This window comes from Pelodiscus sinensis, chromosome 1 (assembly GCF_052426305.1).
Source record: "Pelodiscus sinensis isolate ZL-2025 chromosome 1, ASM5242630v1, whole genome shotgun sequence".
Lineage (NCBI taxonomy): Eukaryota > Metazoa > Chordata > Testudines > Trionychidae > Pelodiscus > Pelodiscus sinensis.
Window position 1 is genome coordinate 73,123,681 of NC_143052.1, and position 13,805 is coordinate 73,137,485.

At 39.3% G+C, this 13,805-nt stretch overlaps 1 protein-coding gene across 1 annotated transcript in view; it reads left to right on the top strand.

Moving 5' to 3' along the window:
• The window catches only part of OTOGL (otogelin like), a 156,761-nt gene extending 143,466 nt beyond the window's left edge, over positions 1–13,295 (top strand). Inside the window, exons 54-58 of the mRNA XM_075932401.2 lie at positions 426–545; positions 2,981–3,026; positions 6,203–6,274; positions 7,819–7,898; positions 11,050–13,295. Of these exons, the coding sequence (XP_075788516.2) occupies positions 426–545; positions 2,981–3,026; positions 6,203–6,274; positions 7,819–7,898; positions 11,050–11,250 (519 nt within the window). The 3' untranslated portion in view covers positions 11,251–13,295. The remainder of the gene's footprint in view (positions 1–425; positions 546–2,980; positions 3,027–6,202; positions 6,275–7,818; positions 7,899–11,049) is intronic.
• Positions 13,296–13,805: the final 510 nt, after the last annotated feature.

Here is a 13,805-nt window from a genome sequence, read left to right on the forward strand (position 1 = left end):
ATTTATGGAGAAGTAATTTGCACTAGCCCTTTTTCTCACTCTGGCTCTTTGTCTTTTGGCTCGTGTATTGATGAGAAATAGAGTCCAGGTTCTGCCTGATGCTATCTTAGGCCATGTTTACACTAAACAGAAGATCACCACTGTTGTGATCAATTTTCCGGAGTTCAATTTAGCGAGTCTAGTTAAGATTCGCTAAATCGAACTGGCTGCTTGTACTCCTGCTTGGGGGAGGAGTAAGAGGAGCCAATGGGAGCAAACAGCGGGGAAATGTGAAACAAAATATGTCTACTTCAGCTGCATACTTAATGTACAGACCTGACTTAAGTGGCTATATGTGGAAACAACACAGTTATAACTAAACAGTGTTCTAGGACATGTCAGTGCTACTTGCTATCTGTTCTGGTATTTTTGTTTTGTATTTGTAGGAGGGAAGCACCTGGGTCTCCAATTGCACCAAATATGAGTGTGCAAAGACTGCTGTAGGTGCTATGATACTGGGATCTAGTGTTGTCTGTCCCCCTTTTAATGAGACTGAATGCTCAAAGGTTTGTACTTTGTGACGTTAATCATAATAACTAATCTTTTGTTTTGGAGCTTGTTTGGGAATTCATTTCAGAACTATTATGAGTTTGGCAACTGTGTTATACTTTCCATAGAATGATTAATCTAAAAAAACCCCCATTTGGTAAGTAGCAACTTTTAAACAAGCAATGCATAGTCATATTTTATTATTTTTCTGTTTGTTTTTAGAATTGTATCATACATTGCAAACAATGTCCACTTTTAAAATGTTGTTTAATTGGTATGAAGCTTGCTTCACTCTTAGGCCTGATCTACACTAGACCAGGCAGGACAGCTTAAGGTGCGCCATCCAGCTACACAAAATGCATAACTGGATTTTTCTTCACTTAAGTCAAGCCACGGCAGTGTCTACACTGCAGGAGTCTGACAGGAGCACATGTTCATGTCGACTTCCCTTACTCCTCGCAGAATCGGAAGTACTGGATGCCTGTGGGCCCTCCACTAGACCCCCTTCAGAGGGACAATCTTCTCTGTAGTGTAGGCATTCCCTAAGGAGGTCAATCTTCTAGTGTTTGATTTAGCAGGTCTAGTGTAAACCTTCAAATCAAATGCGGAGGGCAGCCCCCGCCAGTATCCAGTACTTCTCATTCTGTGAGGAGTAAGGGAAGCTGATGGGAGCATTGGCCTCCTGCAGTATAGATGCCGCAGTGGCTTGGCTTAAGGTAAACCAATTCCAACAATGCTTTTTGTGTAGCTAGTTGGTGTACCTTAAGACAACCCGCCTGGTCTAATATAGACCAGGCCTTATAGAGTAGTTATTCCATTTAATTTTGTCTGAGCAGAGAGTTCTGAATAGGACCTATTATTCACAGGGTTTATAAACATATACATGAAATAAGTTGTTTCAAGCCATTTAGAAATTTCGCAAATAAATGTGCAGCAGCAGAGATTCAAAATTCTATAAATTGAGCAGAGATTGTAAGCACTGCAAGATGCCTGCAGAATTTGAGCTCTTTCTGAAGCCAATAGCTCTGGTTCATGAAAAATACAAGTTACTTAATATACCTACCTAAAATTCAACATCTATAAACCAAATAGCTATGTTTAAAGAATTAGGTACTGAACACACACACTTTTTTATTGTTTAGGAAACATGTGTTTCTATCTTATATCCTAATTAATTGTTTTAATCTGTTTTTTGTACATTCTAGTCCTTGTATTTCTGGATGTTTAAGCAATGTTCCTAAAACTACACTGCAATATCTGTCCTGAGTACTAATTTCAGATTCTGCACAATGTCTATGAAACTGTTGGATGTTACTTAGAAAGGGCACAGATCCATTCCTCTGCCTATCCCGAATAAAGCACCATATCATAAAGTAAAGTTGACACAGTTAAAAACTTTTTCTTATTGTTGGAGCTTTTTCATCATATTCTTTCTTTAATAATAATTGACACAATTTTCCAGAAGGGTTTCCTAAAATTATTCTTCTGAAAGAGTTCAACCTGATTTTCAGAAGTGTAACATACAGATTTCAAGTAAGAGTAGCTGTTCAGCAGTTCTGAAAATCAGGTCCCATTAATTTAGGCGCTAATAAGGATTTAGGAAGCTAACTTTAAGTGCTTGTTTTTGAAAATTTGATCAAGATATTCAATAATGTCTTTAGACTATAGAAAAATAATACTAGAAGTTGAAAAAATATTTTGCATGATTAGTACAAGACTGCTATTTCCATCTACTTTCCTGCTTTAGCTACACTTTTTGTAAATGTATTAAAAGTTTAGACAGTTTTATCTCTTGTTTATGCCGGTTCTACATGAGAGAAGACCTTTCTTTCTTTTTAATTTAAAAAGAAATATCTCATTTTGACATGTTTTCTGCATTTCTGCTTCAGTCCTGCCTACAATATGTTTGAGAAGAAAACAGTAGCAAAGATCAATTATAGAACATTAAAGGAAAACCAACAACTAGAATGAAAGGATATAGTAGAGCTTTTAAACTATATTACATGATGCAAAATTATAGGTTGTCAGTTGTAAATAGTATCTAATTGGTATCTTCACTGTACTAATTTCTGTGGTACACAATAAATCTTTTTAAATCTTCAACAAAATTACATTAGTAAACATTCAGATAACTTCTGATGATGTTACTTGAGCCATCAGTGGAAGAATGGATGGCAATATTTATAGAAGATGGCTGCTCCTTGATTCAATAGAGACCAATTCAGATATACTGTGTCATAATGGCCATTTTATTTTCAAATATTATATTTAAAACAGCTTTGAGATTTTGACACAGATCCTTTGCAGTTGTGAATTTTTGTGACTTCGGGCATGACACACCCATTTACACTAGCTGCAGATTTGGCCCATTATGTTATAAATGTAATTGGATACATCAGGACACTGCATTGGGCACTATCTTTCTTGATATATTCCCCATTTCTTTTCCTAGAATGGAGGCACTGTACAGACTTATAATGATGGCTGCTGCAAGACCTGTAAGTAAAGAAAGCTGCAAAAATGCTAGTTTGGCTTTGGTTTTGAAGAGCAGTGTTTTTTAACTCAGTTGCTGGGACATAAAAAAGGAATAAGCATGCAGTCCCCAAATCAAACACTATTATTATAGCTCTTTAACAACTGTTTATTGAAAGTCTTGCTTCATATGGCTGCTGGTATGGTGATTTTTAACCTTATCCTTCTGGAGTATAACCAAATCTCTCCAAAGACAGCCTGAGGAAGATGAAAAATTATCTCAAGTTAAATGATTAAAAGATTGATTTGTAGTTAAGATTACTCCAAAAGCATACAGAGACACATATATAGTATTCCCTATAAAAACTCAGAACACATTTTCTGAAATTAAAATTTATTTTGATTATATTTCAAAACAGATTGTATAATTATGGGGTTATTCTTGTGCATTTTTTAGGGTCAGAGTGCTAGAACACAATATTTTTTCAATTGGAAAATTAGCACTTTCCATCTTAGAAAATATATTTAAATCCAAAATATGAAAAAATTGCTGGGTGTAGATAAAATAATTATTAATTGTGGTAAAAGGCACAAATCTAGACCAAATGTACACCTGTGCTATCTATGATATACAGGCAGTCCCCGACTTACGCGGATCTGACTTATGTCGGATCCGCACTTACGAACGGGGCTTTTCTCGTCCTGGAGCTCACGGGCGGCGGGTCGTCACCCGTGTCCTCCGGGGCGAGAAAAGCTTCTCACGGTCTCCCTGGTCTGCTGGGGGGGTCCAGCAAAGCTGCTGGACCCCCCCAGCAGACCAGGGACACCCGAGCAAAGCCGCCCAGGCAGCGGGACTCCCGCCGCCTCAGCAGATTTGCTCCTGTCCCCCTGGTCTGCTGGGGGGGTCCAGAAAAGCCGCTGGACCCCGCCCGACAGACCAGGGACACCCGAGCAAAGCCGCCCAGGCGGCGGGAGTCCCGCTGCCTGGGCGGCTTTGCTCGTTTGCCCCGGAGCAAAGCCGCCCAGGCAGCGGGACTCCCGCCGCCTGGGCGGCTTTGCTCCTGTCCCCCTGGTCTGCTGGGGGGGGTCCAGAAAAGCCACTGGACCCCCCCAGAAGACTAGGGACACCCGAGCAAAGCCGCCGCCTGGGCGGCTTTGCTCCCGGGCAAACTAGCAAAGCCGCCCAGGCGGCGGCTTTGCTCTGGTGTCCCTAGTCTGCTGGGGGGGTCCAGCAAAGCCAGCTAGTGCCCCCCCCAGCAGACTAGGCTTTTCTTGCCTACCCCTGGGGTAGAGCAGCTGGGGGCTGCCGGGTTGGTCCCGCAGCGCTGCTCTGGACCAACCTGGCAGCACCCCAGCTGCTCTGCCCCAGGCGTCCTGATTCAGCCGCTGCTGGTCAGTTTCAGCAGCGGCTGAATCAGGACGCCTGGGGCAGAGCAGCTGGGGTGCTGCTGGGTTGCTCCAGTAGAGCCGAGGAGCCGCGCTACTGGAGCAACCCAGCAGCACCCCAGCTGCTCTGCCCCAGGCGTCCCCAAGTCAGCCGCTGCTGAAACTGACCAGCGGCTGACTACAGGAAGCCCGAGGCAGAGTTGCTCTGCCCCAGGCTTCCTGGAATCAGCCGCTGATCAGTTTCAGCAGCAGCTGACTTGGGGACGCCTGGGTTTCTTAAGTTGAATCTGTATGTAAGTCAGAACTGGCATCCCGATTCAGCCGCGGTTGAAACTGATCAGTTTCAGCAGCGGCTGACGCCAGTTCCGACTTACATACAGATTCAACTTAAGAACAAACCTACAGTCCCTATCTTGTACGTAACCCGGGGACTGCCTGTATTCACATTCTATGAATGTGCATGTTTAAAACATGTTAGGTCCTTAATTATGGTGTAGCTTATGTAGCAGAATCTGATTTCTTTTTAAACCAGCATAAAAACAGACTGAGAACAGACTCCGGTCCTGTGTTTGTAGTTTTGAACTACAAAAGGCTTTAGTTTTTAGGCTGTGAATTCTACACTACATAAAATATAACCCTTGATTTTGTACAAACAGCTAATAATAAATGTCAAAAATAGAGCTGCTCGGAAAGCACAATTTTTTTTCTTTGGAATTAAAATTTTTGGACAAAAAATGGCATTTGAAATCCTGAATTTCATTTTTTAAAATGGGCTGTAATCAATAATATTGAATAATAACACTAACTTCATATTTTAGTGTGTCATACTCGTGACATTCAAAAGTACAAATGGATAGTGATGTAGGCATATGTGTATCACTTTTAAAAAATAGTCTGCCTAAAGGCATTTTTGTCTAATAAAATTACATTTAGCTTTCATGGCATAAAGGGCACTGAAAATCAGTTTTTAGGAAAGTGAATGAAATATTGTTCCTTCATATTCACTGCAAAGAAGCCAGGAATTATGGTAGCTTAATAAAGAACTTTTTTCAAAAGAAAAAACAGACAAAAATATTTTTTAAAAAAACTTATACAAAAATTGTGCTAAAGTCTTTGAAAGAGGTTAATCTTTTACTAGTTTGAGTAAAGTTGCAAAATATTTCATGGACGCCGTAAAACTTGCGTGGGGTTCATTTAGAGAATGAGACTAAAGTATTAATAGCTACAAATATTATTTGCCTTTTGCAGTAAATAGGAAGATTTAGCTTTCACAATATTTTGTGGCCTCAGGAAAGGCATTGTTATACTTCAGAAATATTTGCTGAGGTGGCTGCTAAGAACAAAAATACAATACATACAATTACACGCTTTTTATTTGTTTTTGTTTTCAAACTAAAAGCATGTGTCCTGGGGTAAAGCAGTTAAAAAGACAAATCTAAACTAGAGCTTGCAACATCTGGGGGTTGTAATGGGAGCAAGTAATCTTTTTGTAAAAAGCTTGATTAAGTGCATGCAAAGTAAGTTCATATATTTAATTCTTACCTTGCCATAGTCATGAGATACCCATTGCAAAAGTGTGGTATGTATGGAAACACTGCTGAAGTTTTGTGTTAACCAGGAAAGTACTAAGTCTAGGGTGTTATCAGTAAGATTTCCAGCAACTGCAGAATTTCTAAATTTCAAAGTTAAATAGGGAAGTTCATTACTTTTGTACCAAAAGAAAAAATGCAGTTGGCAGTGTAAGAATTAATGAAATGTCATTTGTTTAAAATGTTTTTATTTTACAAGAAACTTATATTCCTAATAATTCTGCCAGGTTCTGGATTGGGTGTTTTACCCTTTGCCATTAGTCCTGTAGTGTCTACTGATAGTATAAATTGTGAACCAGGTATTATTATTTTTAATAATGTATTTCTTTTTTATATAACATAATCATTATTTGTAGGGATATGTTTATATTTGACTCCCAATGTAATGTAACCAATCATACTGGTATTGGACCTGATCTTGAGAGTTAATTATCCTCTGAAGTCTTTCATAGAGCAGAAATCCTCTGTAGGATCCTATTGCTCCATGCGTCTCAGGATTAAGCCCATTAATTGTTGGAATGTGCTGTCAGGAGCAGATCCAGGTGCACTATGGAACTTTTAGTGGGCAGTAGTAAGATCCACATGGCAACTTGGTGCATAATGGGTGAAGAAGCACTGTAGACTTACATCCCCTGCTTGATGTGCACTAAACCACTGGTTAGACAAGCCCTTGCACAGCAACATGTATTGTGGCAAAAGAGTACTATGTGTAGTATACCAGGCAACCCAATCCTTCTTGTGCATAGCATTAATCAGAGGCTAGCATGACATCTATCTCCTGAGGCCAGATGATTCATGCATACAAGATACCCACTTCAGCTGTGGCCACTCCACATGCAGCACTAGGTTGCTTAGCATCTGCTGATCTTACAAAAGTGCTCACCAGCATGTGTTCTACCTTTCCTGTGGAGCAGGAAAGGGTTTGTGTTGAAAGAGAAGAGGTTGTTAGTCCCATTTGCTTTAGATGCTGAAGATGCAAAATGATTGTGGCAACGTGGTTATACAGTGACTTCTGATAAGATTCTGAAATTGTACAATATATACTGCTATTACAACTTGTGTTCTGGTGGCAGGTTTGTGTAACTTTTACATTTGTTTCAGTGGAAAAGTTTCACAAATTCATAACTGTAGAGAAATGTAATTTTTGCACAAACCTTTATGGGAATTTGCTATCCCCAGTACTATTAGCTTTGGTACTGGGAGTAGTATTTGGTACAAAGTCCCCCATATACATAAAGGAAGTTTGCATACCTCCTGCTAAGCCTCCAAAAGCCCTGTCAGACCTCACCTCAGTCAGTAACCCTGGACCCTTGTCTGAGTTCTGGATATTTAAAGCTTGTTTATCTTCTAATGGTAGCCAGTTCCAGTGTTCTAAGGTGCAAGAGTAATTTAATGTTAAATATTTAAAATATGTCAAACATTAAATTAAAATTAATTTCTATTTTTGTAAGTTCAGCCTTAGTATTAATAATGTTTGAAATACAGCATTTTGCCCTTTTCTATTTATGGGATTTGTCTTTACTTGTCTTTAGCTTTTTAAGATAACTATTAAATCACATTAACATGTCAACAGTTGTAGCCTCTTTATATGTTATATGGCTATGCTGATATCTAAATGTTTTCATATATGGTAGTTATAAAACAGATTTTTTTCTAGGAAATGTTTAGTAATATATAAGTGTTTTGTCACTGCCTAATGGATTAGATATGGAAATAATATTTACCATAATAATATAAGAATTAAATTATTACAGTTATTTGAATTTGCCTTCCATATTTTAAAGAATGAATAAAAAGAGCGAAATATATATTTAATAAATAAACATTTTCTATATTTTATCAGGCAGAAAGGAGGAAAGGATTTGCCAGAAAGTGACAGTCAGAACAACTATAAGAAAAAGTGACTGTATAAGTCAAAGGCCTGTAAGTATAGGAAACTGATGTTTTTGTGTTTGATAATGAGCATGAGTCATACTAATACAACAAGTATGGGGGAAAAAAGTGTATTGCAGACATCAGTATACAGCAAAAATGCTGCTATCCTCTCATCAGTGACCTCTCACTCTGGAAATGTTATTCTACTCATAAATGTGGGTAAACATTAATTACTTCTGCCCATACATGGCAGAAGTACTGAGCCCTTGTACCTGGAATAACATCTGACTCCAAATGAAAAGTACATAGTAAAATTGCTTATCACTAACAAAAGCACTGACCTCTCATCATGAAATAACATCCCTAATGAGGAGTTACTCAAAAAAGGGAGTATAAATGCTTCCACTTATAAATGATGAAAATATGTTCCTCCTTAAAGAGCTCTCTAATCTTTTCTCCCACATGACAAGTCTCTCTGTAATATATATAATACATTGATGATAGCCTTTATGGAAATCAGTTAATAAGGCATATTATTTCTCTGCTTTGGTGAAGTCTTAGCTATAAAACCTGTTATATGCATGTATGCTTGTGTCAATAATAAAATGGAAAAAGGACACTGAGTGGACATAATTTAGTTAGCCTTTCAAAAAGCCTTTGACAAGGTCACATACAAGAGGCTATTAGAAAAGCTAAATAGTAATGGGGCAAGAAGCAAAGTATTGCCATGGCTTGAAATCTGGCTACTGGGATGGAGGTTGGGTACAGAAAAGCACTTGGGGTAGGGGATTGAAGTGCAGGGGAGGGTTTAGGACCTAGGAAGGTGTTTGGGTGAAGTAGGGGATTGTGACCTGGGGCAGGAAGGGGTGCAGAAGAGGATTTTGTCCTGGAGAAGGGTGTAGGAGAGGGTGCAGGATCTGGGAAGGGGTTATTACCTGGGCCAGGAGTGCAGGAGGAGGTGCAGAGATTTGGGGCAGCGGACTGGAGGGGTGGCATGGGTACAGGAGCAGGGGTGCAGAAGGTTTTGGTTACAATGGGTAGGACTGCAAAAGAGGGGACAGAGGTCTTGGGGGAGAGAGGGCTGGGGTGATACAGGCAGGCTGTAGCAAGAGGCTCTTAATTAGGTGGCTCCCTGCCACCAACCCAGGAGGTCCCTCAAGCAGGTTTCCTGCCTTCTATGCCCATGCTTGCCGCTCAGAGCTGCAGACTGTGGGGAGCCATGCAATGCCCTGAGCACTGTGAGCCTGAGCAGGGGGAGAGAGCGGAGGGGGGGGGGGAAGGGATTTTGCATGCTTCCTGCCCTGAAAACAGGCAGCTCCCATTGCTGGTTTTTGGCCAATGGGATCTGTGAGATTGTATTGGGGGTAGGGCAACATATGAAGTGTCCACCCCTTCAAGCTCACAGTGGTGCTCAGAGGCAAATGGCTCCCCATAGTCTGCAACTCTGAATGGTGTGGGGGGGAGGCAGGTAGGTAGCCTGCCCTAGGCTCCCACTGGGCTGCGGGCCAGATCCAGTGGCATGGTGGGTTGAATTTGGCCCAAATAAAAATGGCCACCGTGTTGTGCCGGCCCAGCTGTTTGTCAGCACAAAGCGGCAGTCAACACAGGGATCAGTTGGCAAGGAGGTTTACAGGACAGGTCTGCAAAGACTTTCCTTGCTGACCGGTCCTGTAAACCTCCTTGCCGACCGATCCCTGTGTTGACTGCCGCTTTGTGCCGACAAACAGCTGAGCCGGCACAACACGGTGGCCATTTTTATTCTAATGAAGCGGGGGATATTTGAATCCCCACTTCATTGACTATGTCGGTATGTCTAATTGACATGCCTCTGTAGGCAGAGACATGTAGGGTGTGTCTAGACTACATGCCTCCTTCGACGGAGGCATGTAGATTAGCCAGATCGGAAGAGGGAAATGAAGCCGCGATTAAAATAATCGCGGCTTCATTTAAATTTAAATGGCTGCCCCGATCTGCCGATCAGCTGTTTGTCGGCAGATCGGGGCAGTCTGGACGCGATGCCCCGACAAAGAAGCCTTTCTTCATCGACACAGGTAAACCTGGTTTCACGAGGCTTACCTGTGTCGATGAAGAAAGGCTTCTTTGTCGGGGCATCGCGTCCAGACTGCCCCGATCTGCCGACAAACAGCTGATCGGCAGATCGGGGCAGCCATTTAAATTTAAATGAAGCCGCGATTATTTTAATCGCGGCTTCATTTCCCTCTTCCGATCTGGCTAATCTACATGCCTCCGTCGAAGGAGGCATGTAGTCTAGACACACCCGTAGTCTAGACATACCCATAGAAAGAGGAAGGAGAAAGCTATCACATTAGGGAGCTTCCACTGTTGATCTCATGGAGGAATACTTAAAAGACTGACTTTTCTATAGTTTGCTTAATCCATTACCAGTAAAGAACACAGCATTAGCTGAACAATAAAAAAGTTTAGTATATCCATGTATTTTAGGATTTAGTGATGTGCACTAGGACAAGTTTTTGAACTCAAACTACTTCTCAAAACTAAATAGCGGAGTGGAAGATCTGATGATTCCATTCTTTGGTTATTGGAAGCTCAGTGTGAGGTAGGGTTTTGCTCTTGCAGGAATAATATCCCTCTTTAACAGCCTGCTATCTAGAGTTCAATGGAATTTTTCTATTGACTGAAGTGGGCTTTGGATCAGGCCTTAGTTGAAGAGTATCAAATTAGATCTACCAGGATACAACTTAAGTCCTCTTTTATGCATTACCTGTGTATCTTGCTCATTACCTTCAAAACCTTACATGTTTTTCCACAACACTGTTAGCAAGAAATTGGTTAGAGAAGAAGGCGATTTTTATAGGGTAAAAATCAGTAGTAGACAGCTTTAGAATCAAGCACCAGATTTTGTTTAGTCTCAGACAACATATGTAGCCATAAGTGCAAAGCAATTCAACCTCCAGAAGTTGATTTCATTTAATAAAGAAAAGGCAAGATCAAAGAGACCTAGAATTGAATCAAATAACTGTTTAACACAGTATTATAAGAGATCGCTTTCAAATTATTTTTAAAAAGGATAATAAATATTACACATCAGAATGCTTTTCAAAACCATGGATCTTTTAAAATGTAAAAACAGATTCTGATTACAGTTTATTTTGAAATGTTTTGTCTCATCTTGTTAATGAAACTGGTTTGATAATTACTCTTTCTCTGTCACTAACAGATAAATGTGGCTTCCTGCGAAGGAAAATGCCCCTCAGCTACAATTTTTAATGTCAATATTGATAGCCATTTAAGGTTCTGTAAATGTTGTCGTGAAAATGGAGTACAGAACCTGACTGTGCCACTATACTGCTCAGGAAATGGCACCGAAGTGTTGTATGTCATCCAAGAGCCTATAGACTGTTCATGCCAATGGAATTGAGCATTTGATGGATTCCACTGTGAGAACTGAAGTTGGCTTCCTATAATTGAATTGTATTTTTTGACATTGGACAGACTAATCCGATACTATATAGAAAAATATATTTTTATCATTAATGTTTCAGTCAACTTGGTTTCTTAACAAAATTAGTAGAAAGTGCATGAAAGTTTTACAGCAAAAACATTTTCAAGCATTGACAAATATATGTGTAGCAAGAGTGTCTTTATATCAGATAATTAATTTGTCAGTTATTTACTTCTATCCAATTACTTTAAATTATGTTGCTGAAAACTAACTTGATTTTTAAAATTCAGTCTTGATTGAGTTGGGACATGTTTCTGCAAAAGGTAAATAACATCACAGAACATTAAGAGCTAGGACAGGTGGCTGTAAACAAACTTTATGGGACCACAGGAAACTTGGCTGCCCCCATGGTGAGTGGATGTCCAGCTAACTAAAATCATGCTGGACCAGAGAGTACCGGACTAGAGAGGTTCAACCTATATCACATATTTTTTAACATATTTTAATTGGCTAGAAGGAAACAAATATGAAGAGTAGTTCAAAATTTTGTTGCTTTTGTTAAAAATATCTGAAATAAATGTTTAAGTTTTTACAACTAGCCAGAGGAGAAATTGCTGGAGTGAGTTTCAGTGAATGCATATATACTTCTGTTTTCAAAAAGGAACAACATGTTTTCAAAATGAATTGAGGAGCAAGTCTGTTATGGTTTTACCTTTTGTTTCATTGGTTGAAATGCTCATGTTCAGTACTCTTTATTTACATAAAGTTAATTTAAAGGTTGCTTTAAAGGAATATTGAGGTTGGATACACTAGCTGAATCTAAGTCTCAAATAATTTGGAGTCAGGAAGAAACATACTCCCATTAAAAAGGATATAACATTAACTGTATGGAGATAATTGAAATTCAGATATATATTTAGTCTGTGGATGCACATGGTTCTGTATATCTGCTGCCAAATGTGCTCTCCATTTTCTTAACCACGAGCTATTTATCTTAATTCTTAATAATTGTTGATCCAGTATTTTGCCCATTTTCAGAAGTATTGCTTACCCTAGAAATTCACTGAATGAATTCCTGATATTATGGGTGGAATCCTGATCCTAGTGAATTCAAAGGCAAAACGTACTTTGGCTTTAATAACCGTGCTAAACATTCCATAAACTTTGAGCATATTAGATGGTTAACTAAAGTATAGCAATGTAAACATGGATTGGATTCAGATTCTCCCACAGGAGCAAGTCTTACTCATTTTATTCATGCAAACTTCCTAATGAAGTTATGTGCACAAAGCTATAGGGCTATGAAAATATATTTTGTGACAGATATTTTGTTGTTACTGAAATATTATACACCGGGACCTAGAACCAAAATGTGCCTGGTTAGTGCTGTAGGAGTTCATTAGCATAATTATAAATATAACTTACTTCCATTTGTTAGTCTATGCTAAAAGTTTGTGTCACAGTGCAATATATTGGAAGGAGAAATATTAAAAGAAAATTATCTTCAAGAGCCTTTGATATATAGAGATAGGAATCTTATTTTTATATTTTAGGACTATAACAGAGTTTAAAGAGAAGCTAGATAATTTCATGGAGGTTAGGTCCATAAAAGGCTATTACCCAGGGGATAGAAATGATGTCCCTGGCCTCTGTTCATCAGAGGCTGGAGAAGGATGGCAGGAGACAAATCGCTTGATCATTGTCTTCGGTCCACCCTCTCTGGGGCACCTGGTGCTGGCCACTGTTGGCAGACAGGCTACTGGGCTAGATGGATCTTTGGTCTGACCCAGTATGGCCGTTCTTATGTTCTTATATGCAGAGCGAATTGGACCCGTACTTAGAGTTTGCCAACTAATGCCACAAGTTTTAATATGATACAAGAGATTTAATCATGGAACACTTAATGGGGTTTGATTGAAATGGTGAATGATATATTTTATTTGTATACAAAATGGTTTTGTAACACTTAGCACTTATTTGTTATTAAAGTAATATCAATAAATATAATATTTTGAAAATCATTTGCATTACGAGTCAACACAATGTAATGTGTCAAAATACAACATAAGTCTTTGAAGTAACTCACATATTCCTATAAACATCAGCTATAACCCAAAGTTTTATGTAACACTAGATGTGTACAGACTTCTAAAGTTTTTTAATTGGTCTAATAAAATATGAACATCTACAACAAAATTCTCCATCAGTGGAGCAGGAGTTGGTCCAAGATTTATTCATTTATTTTTTATAATTTTACTTTGTTTGTAAATCACCTTGTAGTGCATTGAGTAATAAGCATTCAGAATACCACTCTGAAGGGGAAAAATTATTGGGTGTAATTGATTGGTGCAGGTGTCTCTGAAGTACTAAAGCTCCAGTTAGGGGCTCTGCTTTTGGTTTCATAGCTGATATACCTGTGTATCACCTGTGTGTCATGGAAAGGATCTCCAAGGCAGGCTCATTCTGTCACAAGTTTCAAAGGGGTAGCCATGTTACTCTGTAACTGGAAAAACTTACCATCTACATTATTT